This window comes from Podarcis filfolensis (assembly GCF_964270895.1).
Source record: "Podarcis filfolensis genome assembly, chromosome: 7".
Classification (NCBI taxonomy): Eukaryota; Metazoa; Chordata; class Lepidosauria; order Squamata; family Lacertidae; genus Podarcis; species Podarcis filfolensis.
This window is the reverse complement of record NC_139603.1, coordinates 24,418,379-24,445,038: the sequence shown is the minus strand read 5'-3', so window position 1 is coordinate 24,445,038 and position 26,660 is coordinate 24,418,379. Positions and strand designations below refer to the sequence as shown.

Genomic DNA, 26,660 nt, shown 5'->3' with positions numbered 1-26,660 from the left:
GCCTATGGGGGTGAAACCAAATCACTGTGTTAGCGGTGACCTCCCCGGGGTGCATGCCTGGGAAGCGTGTATGAAGGTCCTGTGCTGCCGGAATGGCAAGACCCCCCTCTTGGTTTCACTGATGTGGTCCAAGGGAAAGCAGAGCGATACATTTGGCACTAGCTTGGCTTCAGGAGTTGCCGGAAAGAGGCGTACAAGACGCCATCCATCCGTCTTAGGGGGCTCTACTTCCACATTTGTGTAGGTTTTACTCCTTTGGCTTTTTTTGTCCCGAAGGTGCCCCACAAGGCAGCGGGTAAAAATGTTTATTAGCATAGAGATAAATCAGATAAATGCACCCTCTGTGCAAAAAGCAATGAAAATTAAAATAAAATTAAACACCTCCTTAGATTTAGCTTGCTTGGATGATGTCAGATAATAGCCAGGTATTGAAAGTGTTATTTACTGGAACAATATAAGCACCAGAGATAATTTTTCTAACTGCAGTAGTTGTAGCCTTATAGAATCTAGAGGATCCAGTCCCATTCAGAAGGTGTACAAAGCCACATGGGACTCTTCTCTCCACACAGATACAATAGGCTGAATGGTAGTCTTGGCATTCGGAGCATGTGCAACCTGTGGCATGCCACATTTTGTTTACAAACTTTCTGGCCCCATGAAAGAGTGCCAGGACATAAGGGTGAAATGTACATGCAGAGTATTTATGTCCCTTTGTGACAGTGATGTTTTTCTTGCGTTTATCGTGATCTGGTGCCCTGTGCTCTTGTATAAGCTACACTCCTTCAGAGGTGGGATAGAAGGAGATTGTAGCCACAACCGTCACTGATCCTGCCGTACACTCTCCCCAAGTGCTTTTGCCTGGCTGGACTGTGCCCTTGAATTATGATCATGCTTATCATTTGTATGAATGGAGGATGGAGTAATGTGAAGCAGAGTGGGACGTTCGTGTGTAGAAAACCTGTGACTTTTATGAGGCTAGAATGTAGCCTGTCTGTACAAAGGGAGGAGTCACAACTGTTGCCCCTCCCACTTGGCTTTCTGGCCCCTCCCACCATTGGGAATAAGCCTCCAGATACTTGTCCACAAAGGGATATGGCATTTGGAGTCAAAAAGGGTCCCCCACCCCTGATTTATCATCTTGGAGGCACACCCATGTGTTGTTATTCCCATTCACAGCTGTTCACCTTAATCACGCTGCCACCAGCTTAACCAAACGGTTAGACTTGATTTAAAGCAACACCCAGCGATGCTGCAACTGCAGCTTTTAGATGGAACATAATGAGAACGAGCCATAATGAGCAAATATTTATGTCAATCATGTGGCGCCTCAAAACAATTTCACAATATCCACTTCACTTCCAATTACTTATACAGCCGAGATGTAACGACGATTGAGTAGCTTCTTGTTATAGGGTAATGATCTGCCGATGTCAAAATAGCATTCACGGAAATTACTTGTGTTGCGCCAAGTGATTAATGAGATAGGCACAGCCCGTTTCCTCCACTGAATGTTAATGGGTGCATGAGAATTTTCCCACAGTGCCGTTACTGGAAAGCTGGATTCTGATGGGCTTTTGTGTACGGGTCATTTTGCATCACAGCCAATCCGATGCCACGTCCGTTCATTAGGACACTGTAGCCGTCTGCTGCTTAACTTTTCTTTCCTCGGCCTGCAAAGACATAGAGTCTGGATAAAGTGCTTCTTAAACCTTGTGTCCGCCAATAAGTCATTCAGCACAATCAGGCTGCTTGATGCGTTTTGCGTTTTGCAGAAGTGCTGATCCAAGCCTGGCGAAGGCAAGATAAGAGAACGCGACCCAGAATGAGAAGTAAGCAAGCAAGTTAATGACACCTGCTAAACAGTCCCAGGTGTTCCTTAAAGCAATGATGGTAAAAGTGCTTTTGAAAGGTTCATGCCATTATTATTATTATTATTATTATTATTATTATTATTATTAATTGTGCCACACCCATCTGACTGGGTTGCCCCAGGCACTCTGGGCGGCTTCCAACATATACAGTGGTGCCTCGCAAGACGAAATTAATTCATTCCGCGAGTCTTTTCGTCTTGCGATGTTTTTCGTCTTGCGAAGCACGGTCAGTCGCAACTGCACCTCTTCAAGCGGTTTTAAGAAAAAGGAAACAAACTCGCAAGACGTTTTTGTCTTGCGAAGCAAGCCCATAGGGAAAATCGTCTTGCGAAGCAACTCAAAAAACGAAAAACTCTTTCGTCTTGCGAGTTTTTCGTCTTCCGAGGCATTCGTCTTGCGAGGTACCACTGTATAAAAACATAATAAAACATTACACATTAAAAAGCTTCCCTATACAGGGCTGCCTTCAGATGTCTTCTAAAGGTTGTTACTCATCTCCTTGACATCTGATGGGAGGGCGTTCCACAGGGCGGGTGCCACTACCGAGAAGGCCCTCTGCCTGGTTTCTTGTAGCTTCACTTCTCTCAGTGAGGGAACCGCCAGAAGCCTTTGGAGCTGGATCTGTGTCCGGGCTGAACAATGGGGGTGGAGGCGCTCCTTCCAGTGGATTTACTCTGAGTAGGACTAACATTGGGTATGACCCATGGCCACTGATCCTTTAGTCCAAGCAGGATTTGGATGTGCCAGGCATTCAGAGGTTGTTGTAAGGGCCCTAGCTGGTTAGGGGCATATGCTGGCTGAGTCCCCATGTATGCCCTCACCTCTTTCCCCAGTGAAGGGGAATTCTAACTACATTCAGTTGGATGTGGTTGGAATCTTCCAGGTGATCAGGAGTTCTACACAATCAGCGCCCTTGACTTGGGGGTGGGTGGGGGGAGGATCCTAATTGCACTGAACTGAATCTTCCACCAGACCTTTGCAACAATGGAGGAAGGTTGAGAATGGAGGGGCTGGAGCTTCTGGGGGGTGGGCACATGCCCCATACAAAGAATCTCACTCCAGCAATGCTTCTTCCCCCTTAAATGCATGAAATTAGCCCAGAAAAACACACAAAGGGTCCATGCATTTGCTTTACGCCTAAGAGAGGCAAGAAGCAAAAGTCTACCGAGAGTTAGTAGTTGAGATGGCTTTGTGGAACCTCCAGGCTGAGAGGTTCATCATCATAATGTCCCACCATGAAGCAAAGATGGGAGAAGGCTGTTGCCTTCTCGACCTCCTTCTTGGCTTCCCATCGGTCTCTAATTCACCACTTTGGAGAACAGAATGGTGAACTAGATGGACCTTCAACATAACCCAACAGGACTCTGAGGATGTCTGAGGCATCAGACTTTCTTGAATAATCAGCAAATCAATTCAACACCAAGCCTAAATGTCCTCAGTTGCTATGTATCATAGCTGCTGTGAAACCTGCCTGAATGTGTCACAGCCCTTACCTGCTGCTAATAAACATAGAATACAGTGGTACCTCGGGTTAAGTACTTAATTCATTCCGGAGGTCCGTTCTTAACCTGAAGCACCACTTTAGCTAATGGGGCCTCCCGCTGACACCGCGTCGCCGGAGCACAATTTCTGTTCTCATCCTGAAGCAAAGTTCTTAACCCGAGGTACTATTTCTGGGTTAGCGGAGTCTGTAACCTGAAGCGTATGTAACCTGAAGTGTATGTAACCCGAGGTACCACTGTAATGCTAATTCAGTGACAAGATTCTCATTTGTGGCTTTGTCGAGTTATGTTGTATGTAGCCCCAGTGTTGTCTTCAGATCTTCGAAAAGATTTTCATGTTTGTCCACAAAGTTGAGGCTTCATGGTGTGAATTCCAGACAACCTGTTCCTTGTTTCTTGGTGGGGAGACCAGATGATGTTGACCACTTATGGAGCATTCTGATTGGTTTGTGGGGGAAGTTAGATGACGTTTCATCAAAGCAAGAGTTGCCTTGTGTTTCCCAACACATTTCCCCATCACTTTCCTTACTGCAAAAAGTCTGAACTCTTTAGGAGGTGGGTTTGTTTTTCAGGACCTCCCAATCAACTATAGTTGTGCTACCTGAATATGCAGGTGTGTGATCAAGTCCCATCTGAAAATAATGACAGTCTGGAAGCACCCAGTCTCTCTGCATTTTCTTTACCTCCCAGAGTAGCATGAAAATGTTACTGAATCAGACCCAAGAGTTCATCTGCTTCAGCATTCTGACTGTGGCCAGCCAGATGGTCACTGAAACCAGATGAAGTATTTTTTGCGAGCTTGTTGTTCCCGTACCCAGTTCTGTTACTACTCAGCTTATATATACGCTTAACTTCTTTAAATGAACTTTTCCCCTTCATGGGTTGAGAGGCACATTATACAGCTGTGTCTCTTTTAATTACAAATGCCATTTTTTTTAAATAAAAAAATAAATCTGCAGCGCCCTAGCAAGCAGGAAAACAGCAGGTGAAGCCACATTTGCTGCGACTGCATGACTCAAATTAGTCTTTTGGGGTAAATGGATATAAAGCAATTAAGGTTGTGGCTGTAGCAGCAATACACGTGTGCCAAGAAAACTCTTTGTGAAACAGATACTGATGAGGACAAAAAAGTGTAAGGTTTGCAGAGACTCTGGCCATTATTCCATCTAGCTCAATATTGTGGCTCTCTAGGATTTCAGAAAGGAGTCTTTGCTATCTGTGGCTGGAGATGTCAGAGACTGAGACCTCCTAAGTGTAAGGCTCAGTGCGAGAGCATCTACCTTGCATGTGGAAGGGCCAAAGTTCAATTCCTGGCATCTCCAATCTGTCCCAGTCTGAAACCTTAGAGCAGGGGTCAGCAAACTTTTCCAGCAGGGGGCCGGTCCACTGTCCCTCAGACCTTGTGGGGGGCCGGATTATATTTTGAAAAAACATATGAACAAATTCCTATGTCCCACAAATAACCCAGAGATGCATTTAAAATTAAAGGACACATTCTACTCATGTGAAAACACGCTGATTCCTGGACTGTCTGCAGGCCAGATTTAGAAGGCGATTGGGCCGGATCCGACCCCCAGGCCTTAGTTTGCCTACCCATGCCTTAGGCAGCAGTTCTCAACCTGTGGGTCCCCAGATGTTGTTGGACTACAACTCCCATCATCCCTGAGCTCTGGCCTTGCTAGCTAGGGGTGATAGGAGTTGTAGTTCAACAACATCTGGGGACCCACAGGTTAGAGAGATGCTGTCAGTCACTGATGGGCCAATGTTTCTGCCAGTGAATGGTTCCATTGTCTCCTTGTGTTTATGCAGTATGTTTTTGTTGAGTTTAAGGAATGACTAGTGATAGTGGTTGGTGATTGGGTGGTAGATATTGTAAGAAGAAGAAGAGTTTGGATTTGATATCCCGCTTTATCACTACCTGAAGGAGTCTCAAAGCAGCAAACATTCTCCTTTCCCTTCCTCCCCCACAACAAACACTATGTGAGGTGAGTGAGGCTGAGAGACTTCAGAGAAGTGTGACTGGCCCAAGGTCACCCAGCAGCTGCATGTGGAGGAGCAGGGAAGCGAACCCAGCTCACCAGATTACGAGTCCACTGCTCTTAACCATTACACCATGCTGGCGATCAAGTGGGTGGTGTGTTTGTGGTGGAAGTGTGGGAATAGAATGGGATGTGTGCTATTGAATGATAGCCTGGCTAGCTCAGTCGGTTAGAGCGTGGTGCTGATGACTCAAAGGTTGCAGGTTCGGTCCCTGTATGGGACAGCTGCATATTCCTGCATGGCAGGGGGTTGGACTTTGATGACCCTCAGGGTCCCTTCCAACTCTATGATTCTACAATTCTATGAGTTGCAGGTACAGTCATACCTTAGTTCTTGAACGGAATCTGTTCCGGAAGTCAGTTCGACTTCCAAAAACATTTGAAAACCAAGGTGCGGCTTCCGATTGGCTGCAGGAGCTTCCTGCACTCAGTCAGAAGCTGCGGAAGCCGCGTCGGACATTCGGCTTCCAAAAAACGTTTGCAAACCGGAACACTCACTTCCAGGTTTGTGGTGTTCGGTAGCCAAAACGTTGGAGTCGCAAGGCATTTGAGATCCAAGGTACGACTCTATTGTATTGTGCAGATATAAGGCGGCATTTGGATGCGACGTGTGTATTAGTGGGGCAAGTGGGGCATTTTGTGGGCAGGATTTGGAATCGCTGGCCCTAAACATGTTTCACAATGTGCTGCTATGTTTTCGTTTTGGGAGATTGTGTTGCATTGCATTGCAGTTTCACAGTTCAGTTATTGTATTTGTTTTTCATTGTTGTATTTGTTTGTTTTTGGTGAACTGCTTCGAGACTATATTAAGTATTACGCAGAATATATGAATATATTAAATAAGCAAACATCCTATGCATATTTACTCAGAGGTTGGTCCCACTGTGTCCAAAGGCTTTTACTCCCTAGTAAGCTCGCTTAAGAATGCAATCTCAGGCTGTAACCCGATGCACACTTCCCTGGATGTAAGTCCTGTGAAACTCAGTGAAATATTTCCAAATATGCATGCATGAGCTTGAGCTACATATCGTTTCCTAAACCTTCTCCTGCCCGTGATGCCAAAGAAGCATTTTAGATTCTTCTTGCTTTTACTATCTGTTGTTTTATTAAATTGTGGCTTGGGAAATCTATTTTGGAGAGGAGTTTCACTTTTTGTGTACTTTCAGATCTGCCTTGAATGCTCTTGCATGTTAATGCTTTGGATAGGCTACGCTTGAATTCTACACACATCTCAAAAAGAAAGTATTCACAATATGGAAAGTCTGCAATTGCACCGCTGGGTGGCACTGTGGTTCAGCAAAAAAACCTGACATTGAAGTTCACCGAGGCAGCGTTTTGACTAAAATACACCTTGCATGTTGTGAGACTAATCTACTTGTACTTTATATGAACCACCCGCTTCAGTTCTGTACTCATGTGGGGTTGCCAAAGGGGATGTGGTGGCAGGAAACAGATGTGTGTGGAGTTAGGTCCAGATGAAAAGGAGCAAGGGAAATATGGGCACTTCAGCCCCTTAGATTTTGGATGATGGATTCAGCATCATCAAAGAATTTTCTTATGTAGCCTAAAAGTGCTATTCAGAATCCCAAGTGAGTGTAGCTGCTGAAAATAGTCTGTTGGTGGCTCAGTTCTTATGTAATGTTGGGATGCGGGTGGTGCTGTGGTCTAAAGCACCAAGCCTCTTGGGCTTGCCAATCAGAAGGTTGGCAGTTTGAATCCACACGACGGGGTGAGCTCCCGTTGCTCTGTCCCAGCTCCTGCCAACGTAGCAGTTCGAAGGCACACCAGTGCAAGTAGATCAACAGGTACGGCTGCAGCAGGAAGATAAATTGTAGAGTTGGAAGGGACTGTGAGGATTGTCTAGTTCAGCGCCCTGAAATGCAGGGATCTTTTGCCCAATGTGGGACTCGAACCCACGACCTTGAGATCAAGAGTTTAAGTTAGGAATGTGGTGTCCAAAAAGGCCAAGCATTTATTTCATTGAAATCACTTAAACACACACATCTTCTGGTGTGAAGTGGATAATTTTCCTTGCCCATTTCCCTCCCACAATGCAGGCCTGAATCTATGGATCCATCCATAGCCTCATCCAGAAATGTCTGCAGTTGGTTCCGTCACAATCAGTTTCTGCAGGAAGTAACGTATTTTTCGCTCTATAAGACGCACCTGACCATAAGATGCACCTAGTTTTAGAGGAGAACAAGAAAAAAAAATTCTCTCCCTCTCTGCGCAGCGCTTCTCCAGCAAAGTGGGAGGAGAAACAGAAGGGGCTCCGTTTCTCCTCCCGCTTCACTGAAGGGGTGCTGCACAGAGAGGGAGAGCTGTGCAGCGCCTCTCCAGTGAAGCAAAGTCAGAACAGCAAGAGGAATCGGTGCGCACCGGTCCCTCTTGCTCTCCTGGCTTCAGCGATAACTGCGCAGCCTGCATTCACTCCATAAGACGCACACACATTTCCCCTTACTTTTTAGGAGGGGAAAAGTGACTCTTATAGAACGAAAGATACAGTATTTATGACGGGGCAATAGTTGTTGCAATCCATTGAGTCTAGGGCTGGCTTTTTCAGTCGTGGCTGCACTACTCCCTCCTAATGCAAGGAAGCATTTGCAGTTCCCTGGAAACACCTGATCAACCTTCCCTGACTCAATTTCACCACCTGTGATGGCTAGGATCAAGAGGCCAGGGTTGTCGATGCAACACTCATTGGTGTCTGTACACCTGCCAATGCCTGCTTTGGTGTCCACAGAGGCCTTCCTCCTGTCCATTATATCTGTAGAAATGTGACTTTCAGCTCTTTGTATAGCTCATACTCAGCTTTGACTGGACACCAGGAATATTAGATATCAATTGTAATTGGATGCCACCCTTTCCTTCTGCTATGGTCACCACACAGACTGCACAAGGAGAGGAGAGGGACCTTAGTCTTCGCTGAGCAAGTAGTGGTAGATCGAGTATGTGAAGGATTTTGGGCTGGGGGGGCATGAGAGAGAAATCTGGAAATGAAGCCCCCCACATCCAGCCCACCTGGTGCCCTCATCTGTGGCAGCAGACATGTCTTTGAGCGACCTTTTGAATCAGCTTGAAGTGGGCTTTTAAAAAAAATTGGAAGAAGGGGGGCTGGGGAACTGATGGGAGAGATTCACCCACCCCCCAAGTCCAGCTGCTTCTGCAGAAGCCACTTCTCTTGGCTGAGAGTGAACAGTTAACTCTTCCTGCCTGTTTTGAGGATAGGGGCTTATAGCAGAATGCATAACCTCCTCCCTTTGAAGCACCTATCACCACTTTCTCTATTTGTGTCTGTCTGTCATCTAATGGCTTCACAGTAAAAATGATGCCGCCTTTCTTCTTCTTCTAATCTATTTATGAGGTCCTTTGTTTATTTGAGGATGCCTCTGGCAGGAGCTGTTCTCCTGATTTTTTTGGATCCTCTGATGGTACTGCTACTATCTGGAGCAGTTTTGGAATGACGAAATACGTTCCCAGTGCCTCTTGCTAAGAAGTTAAATTATGATGCAACCAGGTTTGTGAGGGTAGCATGCTGTAGTTATATAATAAAAGCAGTCGGCTAATTCCCCCTCTATATTAATATATTTGTGAATATTTTGTTGCACAGATTCCATGCATATGTTCCCAGAATTCTACTGGAGGAATCACGGAACGTTTCTCATAACAGTAGGATAAATTGCAGTAGCTTGGAACCAGAATGGGCTACTGAGATGTCTTCTAAAAGTTTGGTTGTTATTTTTTTCTTTGACATCTGGTGGGAGGGCGTTCCACAGGGCGGGTGCCACTACCGAGAAGGCCCTCTGCCTGGTTCCCTGTAACTTGGCTTCTTGTAGCGAGGGAACCATCAGAAGGCCCTCAGCACTGGACTTCAGTATCCGGGCAGAACAATGGGGGTGGAGATGCTCCTTCAAGTATACTGGACATGGTGTTATAACGCATTTAAAACTCATTTTCTTTATTGATGTAGCTGACTCCATAGTCCGAATCATAGTTATGGTCACTTATGATCTAGAGGTTAAGGTTAACCCTACACCAGGCATCCCCAAACTCGGCCCTCCAGATGTTTTGGGACTACAATTCCCATCATCCCTGACCACTGGTCCTGTTAGTGAGGGGTGATGGGAGTTGTAGTCCCAAAACATCTGGAGGGGGTGCCTGCCCTAGACAAATCTGGAGTGGAGTCCCTAAGACAGTTGGATGACACCTTGAACACCTCCTTATGGCAACTCCTACAGCCCAGCTGGTGACAAACGTATTGCTCTGATTTACTTTGGACCACGTCAGTGAGGCCGAGAGAAGGGTCTTGTCATCTGGGCAGCCCAGGACCTCCATACACATTGCCCGGGCTTGTGCCCTGGGGAGATCACTCTGGTGCTGCTAACACAGCCATTTGACTTCACCCCCAGAGGCACACTCCACTGTCTCTTGAGACGGATGGGTGCCAAAAACAACAAGCAGAATCAGCTAGCAGTTAGGCGAGTCCACTGTGCAACAGCGCTTTGCAAGCCCTTCCAACTAAAAGTACCCCCGACAAAAAGAGTTATTTTGAGTTGCATTTCTTTTACCATCCCTGATTAGAACAACATCTGTGAGTGCCTTAAGAAGAAGAGCTTATGAAACAGAAGTATCAGACAGCAAATAGAGAATTTGCAGCGCCAGGAGTCTTGAGGCAATTAAGAATATACAACTGCCGCTTTAGCTCCCACTTGAAATATTTTATAATAGCTGTGTTTTCTTCAGCCCCTCTCCCCAATTTCGAGTTGCATAGGAAATGGCATTGTGCAAAATACTGCAAATTGCTATGCTTCTGTACTCAAACATAGCTTCTAGCAGAGGGAAAAATCCTTGTCTGACCTTTGTGTGGTTGCGATTCATTTCCTTAGGGCGAACAGCTGTTTGGTAGCAGTTGCTCCCTTGGAATATACTGATGCGACAGTGTTCTAAAAAAAAAAAAAACCCACACAAAATAAATGGCACACTCATCGTTGCAGTAACTGCAATAACTGAGTCTAGTGAGCCAGAATCTTGGATAGTATAAAAACAGGCATATTGTCAATATTGTGTGACATCAAATGGTTGTTCCTCTGCAACATTTTGTAGAAGGATAGGGCAGAGGCAATGGTCTTCCCTCAAGGCAGCATAAGACTTTTGACAAATCTCATGATGACAAGCGGAGGGGCAGATTGCAACAGCCTTTGGAGTTCCTCTCCCTCTGTAATATTTGCCCCATTCAGGCCTTTAGCCTGATCCTTAGGGGTCTGGGAATGTATATACTGCCCCCATCTTACTTCCTGCCATGCACAACCTCCATGTGTTTCTTATTAAGGTGCAAAAGGAACTTCTATGCATGTCTACCCGGGTGTGTGATGTTACTGCAGTCAAACCAGTAATTCATGTTTTGCCAGAGAGGCACACGAAGGGGCTGAGGCTCACAGAGCTTTCCTGTAAATTTCCTAGAGAGAGCTCTGTGAGATCGCTTCCTTTGTCTGCCTTGGCCAGAAGCTGTAACACTACATAATTCCTGCCTGCCTGGGAGTCCTCCCCTTCCTTCATCATGCTTCCAAGGTGATCACATGTGCATCTCTGAGCCCTGCAGCTCAGACACATTTTTTGAACATTCTGTTACTTAAAGGTAAAAGGACCCCTGACCATTAGGTCCACTCGTGGCCGACTCTGGGGTTGCAGTGCTCATCTCACTTTATTGGCCGAGGGAACTGCCGTACAGCTTCTGGGTCATGTAGCCAGCATGACTAAGCTGGTGAACCAGAGCAGCGCATGGAAACACTGTTTACCTTCCCGCCGTAGCTGTACCTATTTATCTACTTGCACTTTGTTGTGCTTTCGAACTGCTAGGTTGGCAGGAGCAGGGACTGAGCAATGGGTGCTCACCCTGTCACAGGGACTCGAACCGCCGACCTTCTGATCGGCAAGTCCTAGGCTCTGTGGTTTAACCCACAGCACCACCCACATCCCTTTTGTTACTTAGGTAGTTGTTTTAAACCCGCCTTCATTTTGCTACTGTAACTGCTGCTTCAAGACCCTAGATTATGTAAGCAAGCACTACATTTGTTTCTTCGTAAAACGACACGTGGGTGATTATTGTTTTTAAGTGGGGGAAAAGGAGTAATACTAGGAAAATCCAGTCTGCCTTAAAGCATCCTGGATTATTGTTTGAAGGTTAAATCAACCTTGTCTTAGCTTCTGAGTTTAAGCTGCCAAGGATGGTACTCACAAATGTGACCGAGGAAGAATAAAGAAACAATATATCCTCTCCCTAGTGCCTAAATCCATTCTTACAGTGGGGACATTGAAAGTGAGGCTTGTAGGTGTCGCCCTGCACCTCTGGACTCTTTTAACCATTGTGTGTTCAGGCTAATGCCCCAAGACAGCTTCTGACTTGGGCAAAATAGGCCAGAGGAAGTGTGAAGCAGCTGTTCTTCCTATTCCCTACCCACCTTTGCAGTGGTATGGTTCAGACACCAGCTTATCCCCACCGTAAGAGTGGGGGCTTCCTTTGTAGCAGAAGTAGCAGCTCTGATGAGGGAGTTTTTGTTGAAGACATTTGCTAGGAGATAAAGAGTTGTACTTGCCCTCAGTGACCCCGAGGCCTCTCAGCCTTCCGGTCAGCTGCTATTTGACATGTCAAAAAACTGTCATGTTAACTGTGTCCTCCTTCTTCTTTGGCGATCACTTGTAGCCAAGTAAGATTGTCTTCCATAAACACGGTTCTAAAAATGAGTCCGTAAGTGACTGTGGAGGCCAATTCCGGATCCACGCGTCCTTCCACAGTGGGGACATCGGTTTCCGGGCGGGAGTTGATCACGGTGTGGATTTGCCAAGCGTGCCTTCCGATTCTTTATCACCCGAGGCTGGCCCTTTCGTTAGACAAACGGAGGTAATTGCTTTAGGTGGTCGGGGCTCTGATGCCATCCCTGCTCAACTCTTGTAGGGCTCTCTACGCAGGTGTTTATTGTGGGATTGGTGCTCCGCATGAATTCCAGTTGTTGTTTTTGAAGCATCCCCATGATGTCACTGCCATCAAAATGCCAGCCTGCACTTTACCCTTTCTGGGGGAAAGATTTTTTTATTAAATACAAAACCTGTTGCCAACAACCCATTTGCAATTCCTCCTTCCCTCCCCACAACAATCTTTTTATAGAATTAAGTCCCTCACCTGGAAGTACCCACAGGTGCAGAGAAACTGCTGGCGGATGCAGTTTCCCAGTGTATTTCACATCTACATGCAGTGATTTGCATGCATGTGGGAAGTTTGCAAAACCCAGTGGCCCTTAATCCTCTTGAAATCTGTGGAATTTAAAGTGTTTCACTGCTTCTTTAAATTCCATTGATTTTAGAGGGGCTTGGGTGTTCTGCACCAAATATAGGCCATTATTGGGAGAAAGCAGTGGAACTGAAGTGAAGTGCTGTTTTAGACCTGTGTTTCACATATGGCATTCACCTATGCCACCTTTTGAAAGTATGGGTTGTGTAAGCATTTTGTGACATTGCATACGGGAAGGAATACGCAGGGTGGGTTGGAGGGGCTGAGCCTTGAAGCTCTTTGGGTCTCACACATGGTTGATGAAACATCCAAAACACCATCTTCATATATTTTTTTCTTTCAGTTTAACTTTTATTAAAAGAGGTTCTAAGGTACTGTACTGTATCCAGCACATTATATTTATTACCAAAATTATTAACAAATATACAAAACTTATATATGGAATATTTATTACATCCATTTATTCCTCTATAATACTGCATTTGTTCAAGTAGGTTACCTACAGTGTAAACTTCCCTCAGTTTGATCTCGCATAGTTTGGGAAAGCCCCTCTTAACCCCATATGGTTATCATATAATTTTCTTTTCTTTATTTGGCTTTCACTGGTTGTATCTGATTTTCACATTTGGCACATGGAAGAAACATCGACAGTGCAAAAAGAGGCATCTCCCCCCTCCCCCGGTTTAATTCTGAGTCACAGTTTTTAAAAGCCGAGGAGACTCAAAATACATTAATTTGATATTAGTATTAATGCATATGACACACAGGTCAGTTGTTATTCAAGTTGAGTGCATTCAACTGCTTCCCACATCCCATCGCTCAGACTCTTCTGCTGTGCAAGATTGCAAAAGCCAGGCCCCTTTTTAGGGAGCTGAAGGGCTCTTGCTGGTGACAGAAACCCCCAGTTTCATGTTTTTTGTTCTATTGTCTTGTGCCTTCTTGAATTTGCCAGAGAGCGACTGCTTTGTAAACCGAGCTGGGAAAGGAGGGCATCCTCCACTGGGGAAGGCTTTCTGCAGACAATTTCCTCAAGAACTGAAAATTACGGGTCTTTGCACCCAGATGCAAAGAACATAATAAGCTGTCATGGATTTAAAAAAAAAATATGCAAAGGAGAATAGTGTCATTCTATTTCAGGAGTGCAGCTTTCAAGTGTAGCCATGAAAATAAAGAACCACCCAGGAAATGCTCCCACCCCACCCCTTTTCTTTTCTGTTTCTCGCCGTTTACAAATGTAGCTTAATGTAACTGAGTAAAGCTGATCCAGAGAGAGCTCTTACTTATTTCCACTCCTCTTCTGCATTCTCCCTCAAGCACCATATTGCTATTTGTAGGAGGCCACCTCACCCGTGTCCTCAGTATCTGACTGAGTACAAATTCGGGTGGCTGCGCCGAGTACCCGAGTAGTACTCTGCCTTTGCCTCTTGGTTACCAGAGGGCCCCGTTCCCTTCTGTGGCGCCGTACATTTCGGCCAGCTTTTTGAAGCGGGGCCCCCAGTCCGTCAGATAGTCGTAGCTCTGCTCTGAGTCCGTGGACGCAGACTGCAAGGAACTGAGTGACTCGGCCACAGAGCCGTTGCCCTCAAACATGTACGTCTGGAGAGAGTCAAAGGGAGGGGCCCAGAGGTCCATGTCGGCTTCGTAGAGCTTGGCCAACACGTAGCTGTGAACGCTGCTGTCCACCGTGCAGGCTTGAGGAACGTATCTGGAGAGGCTTTCGATTTCCGGCATCATGTCCTGCCTGCTCTTCAGCACCACTTGAGCCTCCCTCGGGTTCCACAGGGCCGCGATGTCAAAGGCCTCCGTGTCTTCCTCCCCACCCCCCTCGTCGTCGTACCGAACGATGTTCTCGTGGATGTTCTCGTCTTCATCAATGATGTACGGCTGCTTCCTGTGCCTTCTCATGGACAAGATCAGCAGTACCAGCACTAGAGGGAGCAAGCCAGAATGCAAGACTTTTAGAGCACAGTCAGCCTCCACAACAGATGCTGTCCACCCTTTCCCACCGACCATTCTTGCCCTTGATGTAGCAGCAACATCCATGGTGGCAAAGGACAAAGCAAAACACAAACAGCATGTAAGTGGCAGGACTGGGCAATATTTTAGGATGGATGCACAGCATTAGACTTAAAGCAAGCAGTATTGAGGGAGGCAGATTTTACCCTGGGGGGTATCTGCTACCTCATTCTGTGCTAAATGCTAAGGGAGTGCTTGCTGCATTTACCTTCTCAGTTATATCTAGTTCACGGAAAGGTCAGTTGAGTTTTGCAGATCACTTCTAGTTCCAAGCAGGCATTTTTTGGAAGGTCTCATTAACACTGTGAACATAACCCAGTTTTCATGAAAAGGGAAATGTCAATTGCAGCTTGAAAAACAGGATGCCCAAAATGCCCATGGCCACTTTCAAGGCCAAAGAAGTCACTTGCCACCCCCATACAATGGTGAATTGTCGTAGCTATTGCCTAGGGTTATGGTAGCGAAACTGTACCTGCAAGTTGCTGGAACATGCCCTAAATCAAATACAAGTCAAATCAACTAAGAACGGTACTTTACACAAAACGTTAATGAGAAAGCCTTTTCGAAAGCTTGCCTATTTTTAGAACATTGCTTTTATTGGCACTGCATTCTAGTAAGCATGGTGGCCGCCTCTATTGTGCCTGAAGAACAGATGGTGTTACTCTTAATTTAAGAAACGATACGTATATTTACCTAGCAAGACAAAGATGCAGGCTAGAATGGCAATAAGAGCTCCTCTACTCAGGCTGACAGGGAGCACATAGGCCTCTGCATTGCAGGACATCACAAGACCCTTGTCGTCGCAGCTGCAAACGTGGATGGTTACCGTCCCAGTGCTACTCAGCATGGGGCGCCCATTATCAACTATGAGGATAGGAAGGTAAAAGATATTCTGCTCATGCTGCCGGAAGCCTGATCTCCTGGTTAAAATCCAAGCTGTGTTGTCTAGAAGGTGGGGGGAAATAAAAGATGTCAGTATTGATTTGCAATGTAAAAAAAAAAAAATCAATTGGAGTTAGATGCTATTAAACTATTTTGCTTTGGATCCATACATTTAGAATGCTATATTTACTTGGGCCTGCCGCTGCTGTGCTTACCTTGTGTGAAAGTGGGCAAAGGAGAGAAAATGAAGCATGTGACAAAATGCTAGAGAAACACGCAGCTCTAAGATACTAGGATTTGCACACTGACATGCACCCTAAATTCAGACCCTTTTCTCTCTTTACTATCAAACTTGTGATTCCACTTTCTCAGACGTTGGAGGGTGTACATTTGACCGAAGTAGAGGGCTTGGGGTTGAGCAGGAGTTTAGCTAGATTTATTGTCAAAGTCTCCTGATGGCTAAGCAGGATGAAAAGCAAACCAAGGTGGTTTCTTAGAGGTTAGCAGCATTTATCCCTTTCCATCCCTTTTATTTATTTTTTTGACAAGCTTAATGTCAGGGCAGGCATCTGGTGCACCAACCGCTATGGAAATTTCCAGGCTTGTTGACAGATTGACAATTCAAGTGCAATGCATTTGTGCCAAACCTTGTTTGCGCACGATAAGATGCCACAGTGATTTGATGCCATAAGTACTGTTTGCAAGTAACATGATGGGATAAGACATGGATGTCAGAAATCTAAAGCGCTCTCTCTTTTTTATGTTTCAGCACTGGATAGCGGCCATTGCAGTATTCTATCACTTAAGAGAGACAGACATTCCCCTACCGAATTGGCATGAAAAGTAGGTATCTCTAAATACTGTATATACTGAAATCTACTCTGTTGGAAAATGTTTACTTGTGCCAATTCTCTACCCATACATACACTGCCAAGACTGCTAGCAAAACAACCTGCTTTGGCATGGTCAGGTAATAACAGACACGTGTGCTGATCATAGAAGTCTTGTTCAGAGAGCATAAAGTTACATCCCTTGCCAAGAGTGGGCAATAGTGGTGGTAGCAACCATATAATATGGGTGCTCAGCACTTGCATACACTGCTGCAGTGACACGGATCCTGACCGAAGGGAACTAGCAGTTTGGTGGCAGACGCATCACAGTGGTAATGCATGACCTGGGCAGGCAAATATACAAATGTTTTTGTGAGCTAGAATGATCGTTTTATGCATTTGAAAATTGATTTTTTTGTTTCTGCAAAGTCAACCCTGGCACTATTGGTGAGGGCCAATCAGTGTATAGGCCTACTTTATAGTGATAGTTATTGAAGAGTATTTGCATTGTACAGTGCAGGGTGCAATCCTACAGGGCCTGGGAGTTCTTGAGTCCATAGAATATTTTGGACCTCTAGGACTTGCCGATCAGAAGGTCGGCGGTTTGAATCCCCGCGACGGGGTGAGCTCCCATTGCTCGGTCCAACCCAGCAGTTCGAAAGCACCTCAAAGTGCAAGTAGATAAATAGGTACCGCTCCGGCGGGAAGGTAAACGGTTTTTCTGTGCACAAGAAGCGGCTTAGTCATGCTGGCCACATGACCTGGAAGCTGTATGCCGGCTCCCTCGGCCAATAAAGCGAGATGAGCGCCGCAACCCCAGAGTCGGCCATGACTGGACCTAATGGTCAGGGGTCCCTTTACCTTACCTATGAGAGCAGAGGGGGAGGTCCTGAAACCAGAGGTCCGCTCTGGTTAGCAGCAAAGGTTTCCACTGCCCTGCCTGTCCTGGGGCTGAAAATGGGGTGGCTTGGTGACAGCATTGAAGACCAGTCTGGGGCCCGCAAGGATCTCTAGGATTCTAAATTCCCTTGTTAAGCCTGACATGCCCCCAAACACAACCAGAAACTATATCAGCCTCAGAGATGGAGGACTTATTTCCCTCCCAGAGGGATAGAATGTAGAAGGGGGGGGGAAGGAGGCACAACCCACCAAGACTTAATAGTGGGAGTTCCACCACAAACTCTCCTGCCCCATTTTTTTTGAAGTTTATTTTTATTTTATTTTAATTGCTGATTATAAAGTAATAAATACCAAAGTTTCTATTTTATTCTGACATCTAGCATTTCTAAAACCAAACATTTTCCTGATTCACTGTTCTGAGATCCCCCCCCCCCCTATTTAAAAGATGACAAGGGTTCAATGTTTAAATGAACATTTAAGTGCCACAGGTCAGGATCAATATCTGCTCTTGTGACTGATACAATGGCTGTGCTTGAAAACTGATCTTCAAAACAAAACACAAGGAACAGCAATTCACTCATTGCTGTCACTCCAAATTACACCACTTGTTTGCTTGGTGGCGGTGGGAAGTACATCTGATGCTGATAATTCTCCCCAAATTTCTCTCTCTCAACACATTGCCTCAAGGATGAAGTGAGCCTGGATCACCCAATGCTGTAGTGATGGTTTCTTTCAACCTCATCAGCAACGCATGTTCAAAAAAGGAAGACAAGGTCACAGTGTGTTCTAGCAAGGCAATGCCCTCGAAACTTTGGCAGCTGTTTCAAAATAACCGATATAGGCAGCTTAGTGCTAGAACATGCTGATGCAAGAAGACACTTCTTACTTACTGAAGTAGATTTTCGTTTTGTCATCTAAGGAGAGAAGATTTGCTAATATTTAGAATTTTTAGAATTCTTCAAAACATTTGATATGCAGATTCCTCTGAATAATTAGATTATTCCTTTGCCCCACTGAATACCCAGGACTGCATTCATATCTATCCTCTGAATTTAAGAGGCAGGGGGCCAGCCCAAGACATTTTGCTGCCTGAGGCAGAGAAGCAAGTGGTACCTTGGGTGTAGTATGCAAGGCTGGCCAAGTTGTTTTGGCACCTGAGGCAGGAAATACCAGAAATGCTTCTAAAACTCTCTAGCAGTTAAAACAAAAAAAACACCCCCTAAATTAATTGTTGTTAATTTTGTTGCCCTTTCTTGACTTCCAAAACCAGCTGCCTGAGGAAGCTAACTTACTTTGCTTAATGGTAGGGCCGGACCTGATTAGATGAACCCCAAATAGAGGACCAGCTATGCTGGGGAGGGACTGGGTGAAAAGGAAGTGGAGGATCATCATCAGTGTACAGCATGCACAGTGACATGCCGATCAGCCTTTCAGATGATGTACGATATATAATAGAATCACTTTATTGCAATGGGCAAATGCTAAACAGAATAGCGCTCTAACCATCCAAAGAAAAACATCTATGTGAAAATTACATGTCTGCTGTTGTGAAGAAAATATCCTGAACATTTTATGTCGCTTTTCAGCAAGGTAACTGTGATTTGATGTACATGGAAATAACTGGAGATTTCATAAATCTCTACTCCCCCTGCTTTCCCTAATGTTATGAAGATTGTTTTCACCACTAGGTGATGCTAAAAAAAGGTAAAGGTAAAGGACCCCTGATAGTTAAGTCTGGTTGCGGATGACTCTGGGGTTGCGGCGCTCATCTCGCTTTACTGGCCAAGGGAGCTGACATTTGTATGCAGACAGTTTTTCTGGGTCATGTGGCCAGAATGACTAAGCAGCTTCTGGCGAAACCAGAGCAGCGCACAGAAACATCATTTACCTTCCCGCCGCAGCAGTACCTATTTATCTACTTGCACTTTGACGTGCTTTCGAACTGCTAGGTTGGCAGGAGCTGGGACCGAGCAATGGGAGCTCACCCTGTCGCAGGGATTCGAATCGCCGACCTTCCGATTGGCAAGTCCTAGGCTCAGTGGTTTAGACCACAGCGCCACCCGTGAAATTACTGGAGGCTTCATAAATCTCTACTCCTCCTGCTTTTCCTAATGTTATGAAGATTGTTTTTACCACTAGGTGATGCTACAGCGCTGTTTATTTCTATGCCACCTCATTCCATACCATGCTAACAGCAAATGCAATTCTCGGTGTGCCAGTCCTTATAATAATGATCTATCAGGTGCTTCAGTTTTTGTACCAGTTTTGCTGTGTTTTAATGGTTTTCACTAGGGTTTGGTGCTGGTTTTAGTTTGTTTTGCTAGGCTTCTGTGATGTTATTTCGGGCTATGTATGAATTAGCAGTTTAAAATGCAAGTGAGGCAGTTTTTCCCTGCTGAGTTTCAAGTCGCATCTGCACATGGTTGTATGCACTAAAGGGGGGGGGGGATGGATGTCCTCACCTGGTGCACATTACCTGTTGGGTTTCCCTGCACCTGCGCCCCCCAACTCTTATTCATGAAGTTGTCATCTCTGTGTGTGCTGTCACCTGCACATAACACATAGCACTAGAAGCCGGAGTAAATGGAGATGTGTGTACACGGCCTTAAGTGTTCTATTGTGGATTTTATTTTATGGTTTAGGCAAACGGCTCAGAGAACTTGGCTTGGTGGGCAATATAAAAGCGTAAGAAATAAGTAAGTCCGAAATGGCACTATCCATGCACCAGGAGCAAAGTAGCAAATTATACTTGAAATTATTAATTATATATATTGTAAAAAAAGGAGTCAAAACACCCGCAAAACAGGCCACTGATGACTGAGCATTCTGGTTGACTTGCACTGGGTGGGGTAAAATGGAATGCAGTATCTTGGAACAGGACACTCCTCAGGCATATTATACGGAGGTCCTCTTGCATTCTACTTGCCATTCCAACTGTATGCTCCTCTCTACACATGCAGTTGGAAGTACAGTGGATGCTCGGGTTGTGAACATGATCTGTGCAGGAGGCACGTTTGCAACCTGTGTGTCTGTGCACGCACGGGTTGCAATTCGGTGCTTCTGCGCATGCGCAAGCGCCAAAACCTGGAAGAAACCTGTTTTGGTACTTCCGGGTTCGGCGCAGTGCGCAATCTGAAGCATCTGTAACCCAAGGTATGACTGTATCTGCTCACTGGGTCTGGTGGTGGGTGAGGTTTGCGGCCCACCATCCGGCCTCACCATCCTCTTGCAGCCACACTGCTGCACCCCACCCCCTTGGTTGCCACAGAGTTTTTCTGGGCTCCTGCCAAAAAGCCCTTTTCAAATGGGCCTCTCTGTGGGATGGGGGCAAGAGGAGCAGACTGGGACTGAGCAGGCTTTACTCCAGTCCACTCCTAGAGGATAAAAGGGGCCCCACGCTGGTGCCTGCAGCACAGTCAGCCCCACAGCGTCAACCACCCAGCCCTTCCTCCAATATTTTCTTTTTTCCAGGCTTTTTCCTTTCCAGGTCCAGGGGCATTGCTATGGTCGGACTGCTGTTTTTCAGAGCCGGGAAGGAATTTCCCCTGCGCTGCAGGTTTTGCCTTCCCCGTAGCAATTGTCACAAACTCGGCGGTTTTAGGCCTTGGGTGGAATCCTTTAGTTCAACAACCGAGGAAGGGGTGTCGTGGTGACTCACCCTTTTTTGTGGTGGCAATATCAGGGTTCCCCGTTAGAGGGGTCCTGAGGGGAGTCTCTGACCACAAGCACACAGCAGTGGGCCACTGAGCTCCCCTCAGTAATGCAGGAGGGGGCCAGCTGTGTAAATGCAAGTTTTGCAGTGTCCCCAGTGCCGGATTTACGAATAAGCTAAGGCTCTCTTGGGCCCCCCCCCAAAAAAAATTTAAAGGAAAAAAACAACCTGGGTGTACATTTCCAAAATATAATATAAAAAACAAATGAAATAAAACCTACATATAGCAAGAGTGTTTTGTGTTGTGTATGGACCTATTAGGTCCATAAATTACCACATAGCATATATTCAACACAAAAAACAGTGACAATTTGTTGTTGACAAAGGACAGCTGGACATATAAAGGGTCCCATTACCTTCAGTAGCTTAGGGTCTCATCAAAATCCGGTCCTGAGTGTCCCCATATTCCCGATTGACCCTATCTTGCCTCAGACCCCCAGCTGGGGGCTGAGAGGGATATACGCCCAATGCCTAAGCTATCTGAAATTTAATAAAGTTGTAGCCATTTTAATCCCAAATATGTTGTCATGTGTTTTCCTTGAACTGAGATCTGGCTTCCAGAGTGAGGTGGGGGACAGCATCTGGGGACGCGAACTCCTCGCTTCTTAAGTACCTAGGAAATGCTGTTTTCTGTGCTCTGGGTGGGTGTGGGGAAAGAGCCAAATAATAACCCCCTAGATTTCCCCTGCAATTCCAGTTATAAGCCTGACCTTTAAAGCATTTTGAGCAGGGTAACATTCAGAGAAGGTGCCCACGAGCATGACAAACAAGGCTTGAATTTGCACGACATTGGCACATTTCCTCAAAATAAGAGAACCTGTCACTGAGAAATATGTAGACAGGGGGAAATTTCTGGATTAACTGTTCAAAGTGTAAAATAATATGTCATTTTATTGCTGCCCTTAAGGAGCAGGTGTCACTTGGCATCATTTGCAATGGCAGTCTCGTGACGCAGTGCTAAGTCCAAGCCTCCGAAGACCAACTCACTGCAGAAGACGTTAGTTAGCGAAACAAATGGGTGTCCGCTCCAATTACCTTGATTGTCCCTTAGAGTAAAGTTGGGGTTGTTAGCTGCCTCGGGAGCCAAGCTATAGTAGAAGTGCTGTCCCTCTTGTGGGTCGTCCTGGTCAATCGCGCTCACTGTCTGAATCAGCTGCAGGAGGGGAGAGCAAAACAAAGGGTCTGATGAGAGCTCCAGTGCAGGAGAAAGCTGTGTTTCAGGATTGCAATGAAAAGCCAAGCCCAGATTCATCTTCTTGAGGGAGCAGGGATCTATGAAGGTAATCAATATGTTGCCAGAATCAATGGTGAGTGAAATGATTAAAAACAGAATGGGCGAACCTAAGCTGGCTAAAATATGAGAAGGGCAAATTAACATTTGGATGTCCCATAGACAGGAGACGGAGCGTACGCTTTGTGTGTAGGAGGTCACAGGTTCAGTCCCTGGTATGCCTGTGAACCTTCTCCAGCACGCCCCCTTTCTGATAGCTCAGTGGGTAGAGCTTGAGACTCTTAACCTCAGGGTCATGGGTTTGAGGCCCACGTTGGACAAAAGATTCCTGCATTCCTTGTGGTCCCTTCCAACTTTGCAATTCTGAGTCTATGACACTGGAGCTTTGACCTTGGTCAGGCAAGAGCTGCTGAGGTTATGGAGTGGGAGGCTTTCAAGATCTGTCTCCATCTCTCAGGGAGGAAGATCTGAACTAGCCTGTGGCCCTGAGGATGCCCACCAGGATCATAGGACTCCAACCTAAAGAAACTTTGCATGTAACCTAACCCTAAAGGTAAAGGTAAAGGGACCCCTGACCATTAGGTCCAGTCGTGACCGACTCTGGGGTTGCGGCGCTCATCTCGCTTTACTGGCTGAGGGAGCCGTCATACAGCTTCCGGGTCATGTGGCCAGCATGACTAAGCTGCTACTGGCGAACCAGAGCAGCGCACGGAAACACCGTTTACCTTTCCGCCGGAGTGGTACCTATTTATCTATTTGCACTTTGACGTGCTTTTGAACTGCTAGGTTGGCAGGAGCAGGGACCGAGCAACGGGAGCTCACCCCGTCACGGGGACTCGAACCGCCGACCTTCTTATCGGCAATTCCTAGGCTCTGTGGTTTAACCCACAATGCCACCCGCGTCCCTTTGCATGTAACCCTAGGAGAGATTATACCTCCTAGACACAACTTCTGCTTCAAGAAGAGCCTTGCAAATCCAAAGGGTTGTACCCAGTGGTTGTATGAGCATGAAGGCACCTCGTGCAACTGAACTTTCTCTTTCCCCCTCCTGCCCTGTGCTTCACTACAAACCTTCTTCTGAGGGTCCAAGGGGGGCTGAATGGTAGGGGCTGCCCTGTAATGCAGCTGCAGTGTGAGAGGGGAACTGGCTGGAATTAAGCAGAGAGATCTTGCTCCAGCTCTGCTGCCATGAGACCTCTCTGTCTTGGTTTCAGGCAACTCCCCATGCCCTTCAATTGCTGTTCTGCACAACCACTGTTTATTCTCCAGCCTTCTGGTGTTGGGTTTTCAGGCTGCAGGAGGTGAGGGTGAGGGGAAGAGAAAGATTGGTTGGACGAGCTGCCTTGGGTTAGTGCATCCACTGGATGCAACTCAAATACTTGCATGCTGCCAAAAATTGTAAGAGAAAGAGGGAGGTAAATCACTCATTCTGTATTTTCATATGAAGGATGCTTGCATGGTCAGATTTGTATTTAATTGCATTTTGGACTGGAAAAGGAGAAAAGAAAAAGTGCTGTTTCAACTTGTATCTAAATATAAAACAAGACCATGTGGGGACACCTTCACAGTAAACATTAACCACGGAGAATGTCAGAGAAAGGTTAATATATGTGATTTCTTGCAGATGTAGCTGTGAATGAAATATGCAGAACTGTACTGGGTAGTGAGAAATGAGCTAAAATGGAGTCAAAACAAATTCTCAATAGTTCTTTGGACTCAGGAACCCAGGTAACTGTTAAACAAACTCCATGCCCTGGCAGTACCTGCACCCCAAAGCCTGCATAATAACCCTGGAAGTGAAAAGGACACAATGATTTAGCTGATCCAAGTTAAAGGGTCTTCTCTGGCATCCTGCTAGTTCACCCACCATTATTCCTCAATTCACTGGTAGCTCTGAAGCAGCAATATTAAGAGTCACTACTATGCTGGCATGGGATGCGGGTGGCGCTGTGGTCTAAACCACTGAGCCTTGGGCTTGCTGATCAAAAGGTCGGTGGTTCAAGTGCCCGTGACGGGGTGAGCTCCCGTTGCTCGGTGCCAGCTCCTGCCAACCTAGTAGTTCGAAAGCACGCCAAAAAGTGCAAGTAGATTAAGAGGTACCACTCCAGTGGGAAGGTAAATGGCATTTCCGTGCGCTGCTCTGGTTTCAGTGTTCCATTGTGCCAGAAGCAGCTTAGTCATGCTGGCCACATGACCTGGAAAAACTGTCTGTGGAGCGGACAAACACCGGCTCCCTTGGCCTGTAAAGCGAGATGAGTGCCACAACCCCAGAGTCATTCGCGACTGGACTTAATAGTCAGGGGTCCCTTTACCTCTTGCTGTGCTGGCATTGCACAAAACATTAATTCATCGGTCCGCACAGTGCTAATTTTCTAGAAAAAGAGGTGCTGGAACTCACCATGAATGCCTCCCTCTTTCTCTCAGAATGGCAATCACACCCACCTGAGTTCTGGCGAGTTCACCTGGGGAAATAAAGCCTTGGGTCCACAGGCAGTACCCTTAAATCCCTCTAATTTTGTAAGCTCAGGCTATACAGTGGAGTATTCACACAGAAGATGGTGCAGTTTTTCATAGCTTCTCTCACCTGTCCGGCTTTGGCATTTTCACATACAAAAGCCTCGTAGAACCTGGAGAATTCTGGAGCGTTGTCATTCACATCCAGCACTCTTATCGTGACAGAAACACTGCCAACCTGCGAGGGGTTGTCTGAAAGAAGGTAGAACGAAGCAAAAAAAATCAGAGTGGCTTGGTCCTGGTGTATATTAATCTTGGTGCCATGCATTACATTTGAGAGTTGCGGTTGCCCAAGAAGAGCAGGCAGACCTGCAGTGTGTTACAGCACATGTTGAGCTCTTGAAGCTCTGGTTTCATTACTTGATGTGTCTAGAAGTTTCGAGCCCACCAGGGACAGCTGTGGGCAGAGGGATGGACCAGATGACCCTCAAGGACCCTTCCAACTCTGCAATTCTGTGATTCTATAAAAATTTTCTAGTGTGTTCAGAGGAGTACCTAGGCTCCTTTGCACCCTTGGCAAGGAGCTGTATCAGTGTCCCCTTGCAAGGAGCTGTGTCGGCAACCCCCCACCCCTTAAACCCTTGGCAAGGAGAAATATTGGTGCCCTCCCCCAAACAACTGGAGAACGTTTGGAAGGCTGGGCAAGCTCCTAGCCACTCCAAGCCAGAGTGGAGAGGCATGATTTTTGCGTGCGCACACACAAGCCTGCGCCCTTGGTGAGAGCCAACCTGCCCAGTCCCTAAGAATGCTCCTGAGTCTCTTACACAAAGTGCTTGTTGCATTTATGTATGAAAATTTGAAGAGGCAAACGTCTTCACAGTTTCTGACTCAGATTGATAGAAAAGTGTTCCCAAAGCACGATTAGCGTTTCCGAAAGTGTGAATTACGTAGGTTCATTTTAAAATGCAAACCAAACTAATTTTCTCCCCCATCAGATGAGAATGTGACACAGATAACTTTAAAAATAAAAAAATGACCCTTGTCTGCTGTAATGTCGATTTCCAGCCAGTGTTTCATACACTGAAACTCTAAATATGTACGGGGGCAGAAGGTTTCTCAGAAAGGCCACGGTAGTTCTCAAGCAACAGTGACCCCTACGTTTCGGTACATATCTGAGACCCTAGTAAGCAGCTTTCCCTGCCCTAAACACGGGTTTATTACAAAATTATTTCTAGAGGCCACTAAAAAAAGCAAGCAAGCAGATGGTGATAACAGTCGCTTGCTACTGGCTCAAGGAGGTTTTGAACCAGTGACCTAGAAGTGAAAGGCTCTGAGCTCATTAGCAAATCCCTGAGCCATTCAATCCTTCCTGATAATGCTGCTTTCTACTCTGATAAGCCCTGTAATATTCAGAGCATCTGTTTTTGCTACTAATAGTTCTTGGGTCGAGAGCGCGTGTGCTAGCTCTTATCTGAACTGCATTTTTTTTTATTAAAAAAAAAAGCAAGAAAGAGAAATTAAACAACAATTCCCTTGAATGCTAATGGTTTGAGTAAACATTTCATTTGCAGACCTCCCTAGGAGCGTAAAAATTAAATGCTACTTTCATTCCCTCAATCAGATGCGAAGCGTGGCTTCCACTGCAGTGCATATAAATATGCATGTCATACGGCTTGTGTAGGCTGAACTCTGGTTGTTTCTGAACTGCAGTGAAGTTATCGAGGAAGCAGTCCTATGCACACGAGGCTGGCGTAGAGCGAGCCAGTGTAAAGTTGCACCACATCCAAACCCCATCCTAAGCCTGGCAGAAGGAGAACAAGCCTTCAAAATAAGTGTCCTATGCCAGGTTGCCAAGTCACACGACTGAGTTGAATGGGATTATGATCCAGCCTATGTCTCCTCTCTCTGGTCCCACCCCAGAATATGCCCCCTTTTGGG

The 26,660-nt window shown here is 46.1% G+C and overlaps 1 protein-coding gene and 1 long non-coding RNA gene across 3 annotated transcripts in view; one reads left to right on the top strand and one right to left on the bottom strand.

Moving 5' to 3' along the window:
• LOC310767230 overlaps window positions 1-26,660 on the top strand; it is a 70,344-nt gene that overhangs the window by 42,983 nt on the left and 701 nt on the right. Inside the window, exon 3 of the long non-coding RNA XR_014550776.1 lies at window positions 16,365-16,438. This is a non-coding gene — a long non-coding RNA (uncharacterized lncRNA). The remainder of the gene's footprint in view (window positions 1-16,364; window positions 16,439-26,660) is intronic.
• Window positions 13,025-26,660, bottom strand: part of CDH20 (cadherin 20) — a 155,100-nt gene continuing 141,464 nt past the window's right edge. For both annotated transcript variants that reach the window (XM_083623818.1, XM_083623819.1), the window contains exons 9-12: window positions 24,853-24,974; window positions 22,073-22,190; window positions 15,407-15,658; window positions 13,025-14,625 (exon numbers count right to left, since the gene is read on the bottom strand). In XM_083623818.1, coding sequence (XP_083479944.1) covers window positions 14,126-14,625; window positions 15,407-15,658; window positions 22,073-22,190; window positions 24,853-24,974 — 992 coding nt within the window. In that variant the 3' untranslated portion in view covers window positions 13,025-14,125. The remainder of the gene's footprint in view (window positions 14,626-15,406; window positions 15,659-22,072; window positions 22,191-24,852; window positions 24,975-26,660) is intronic.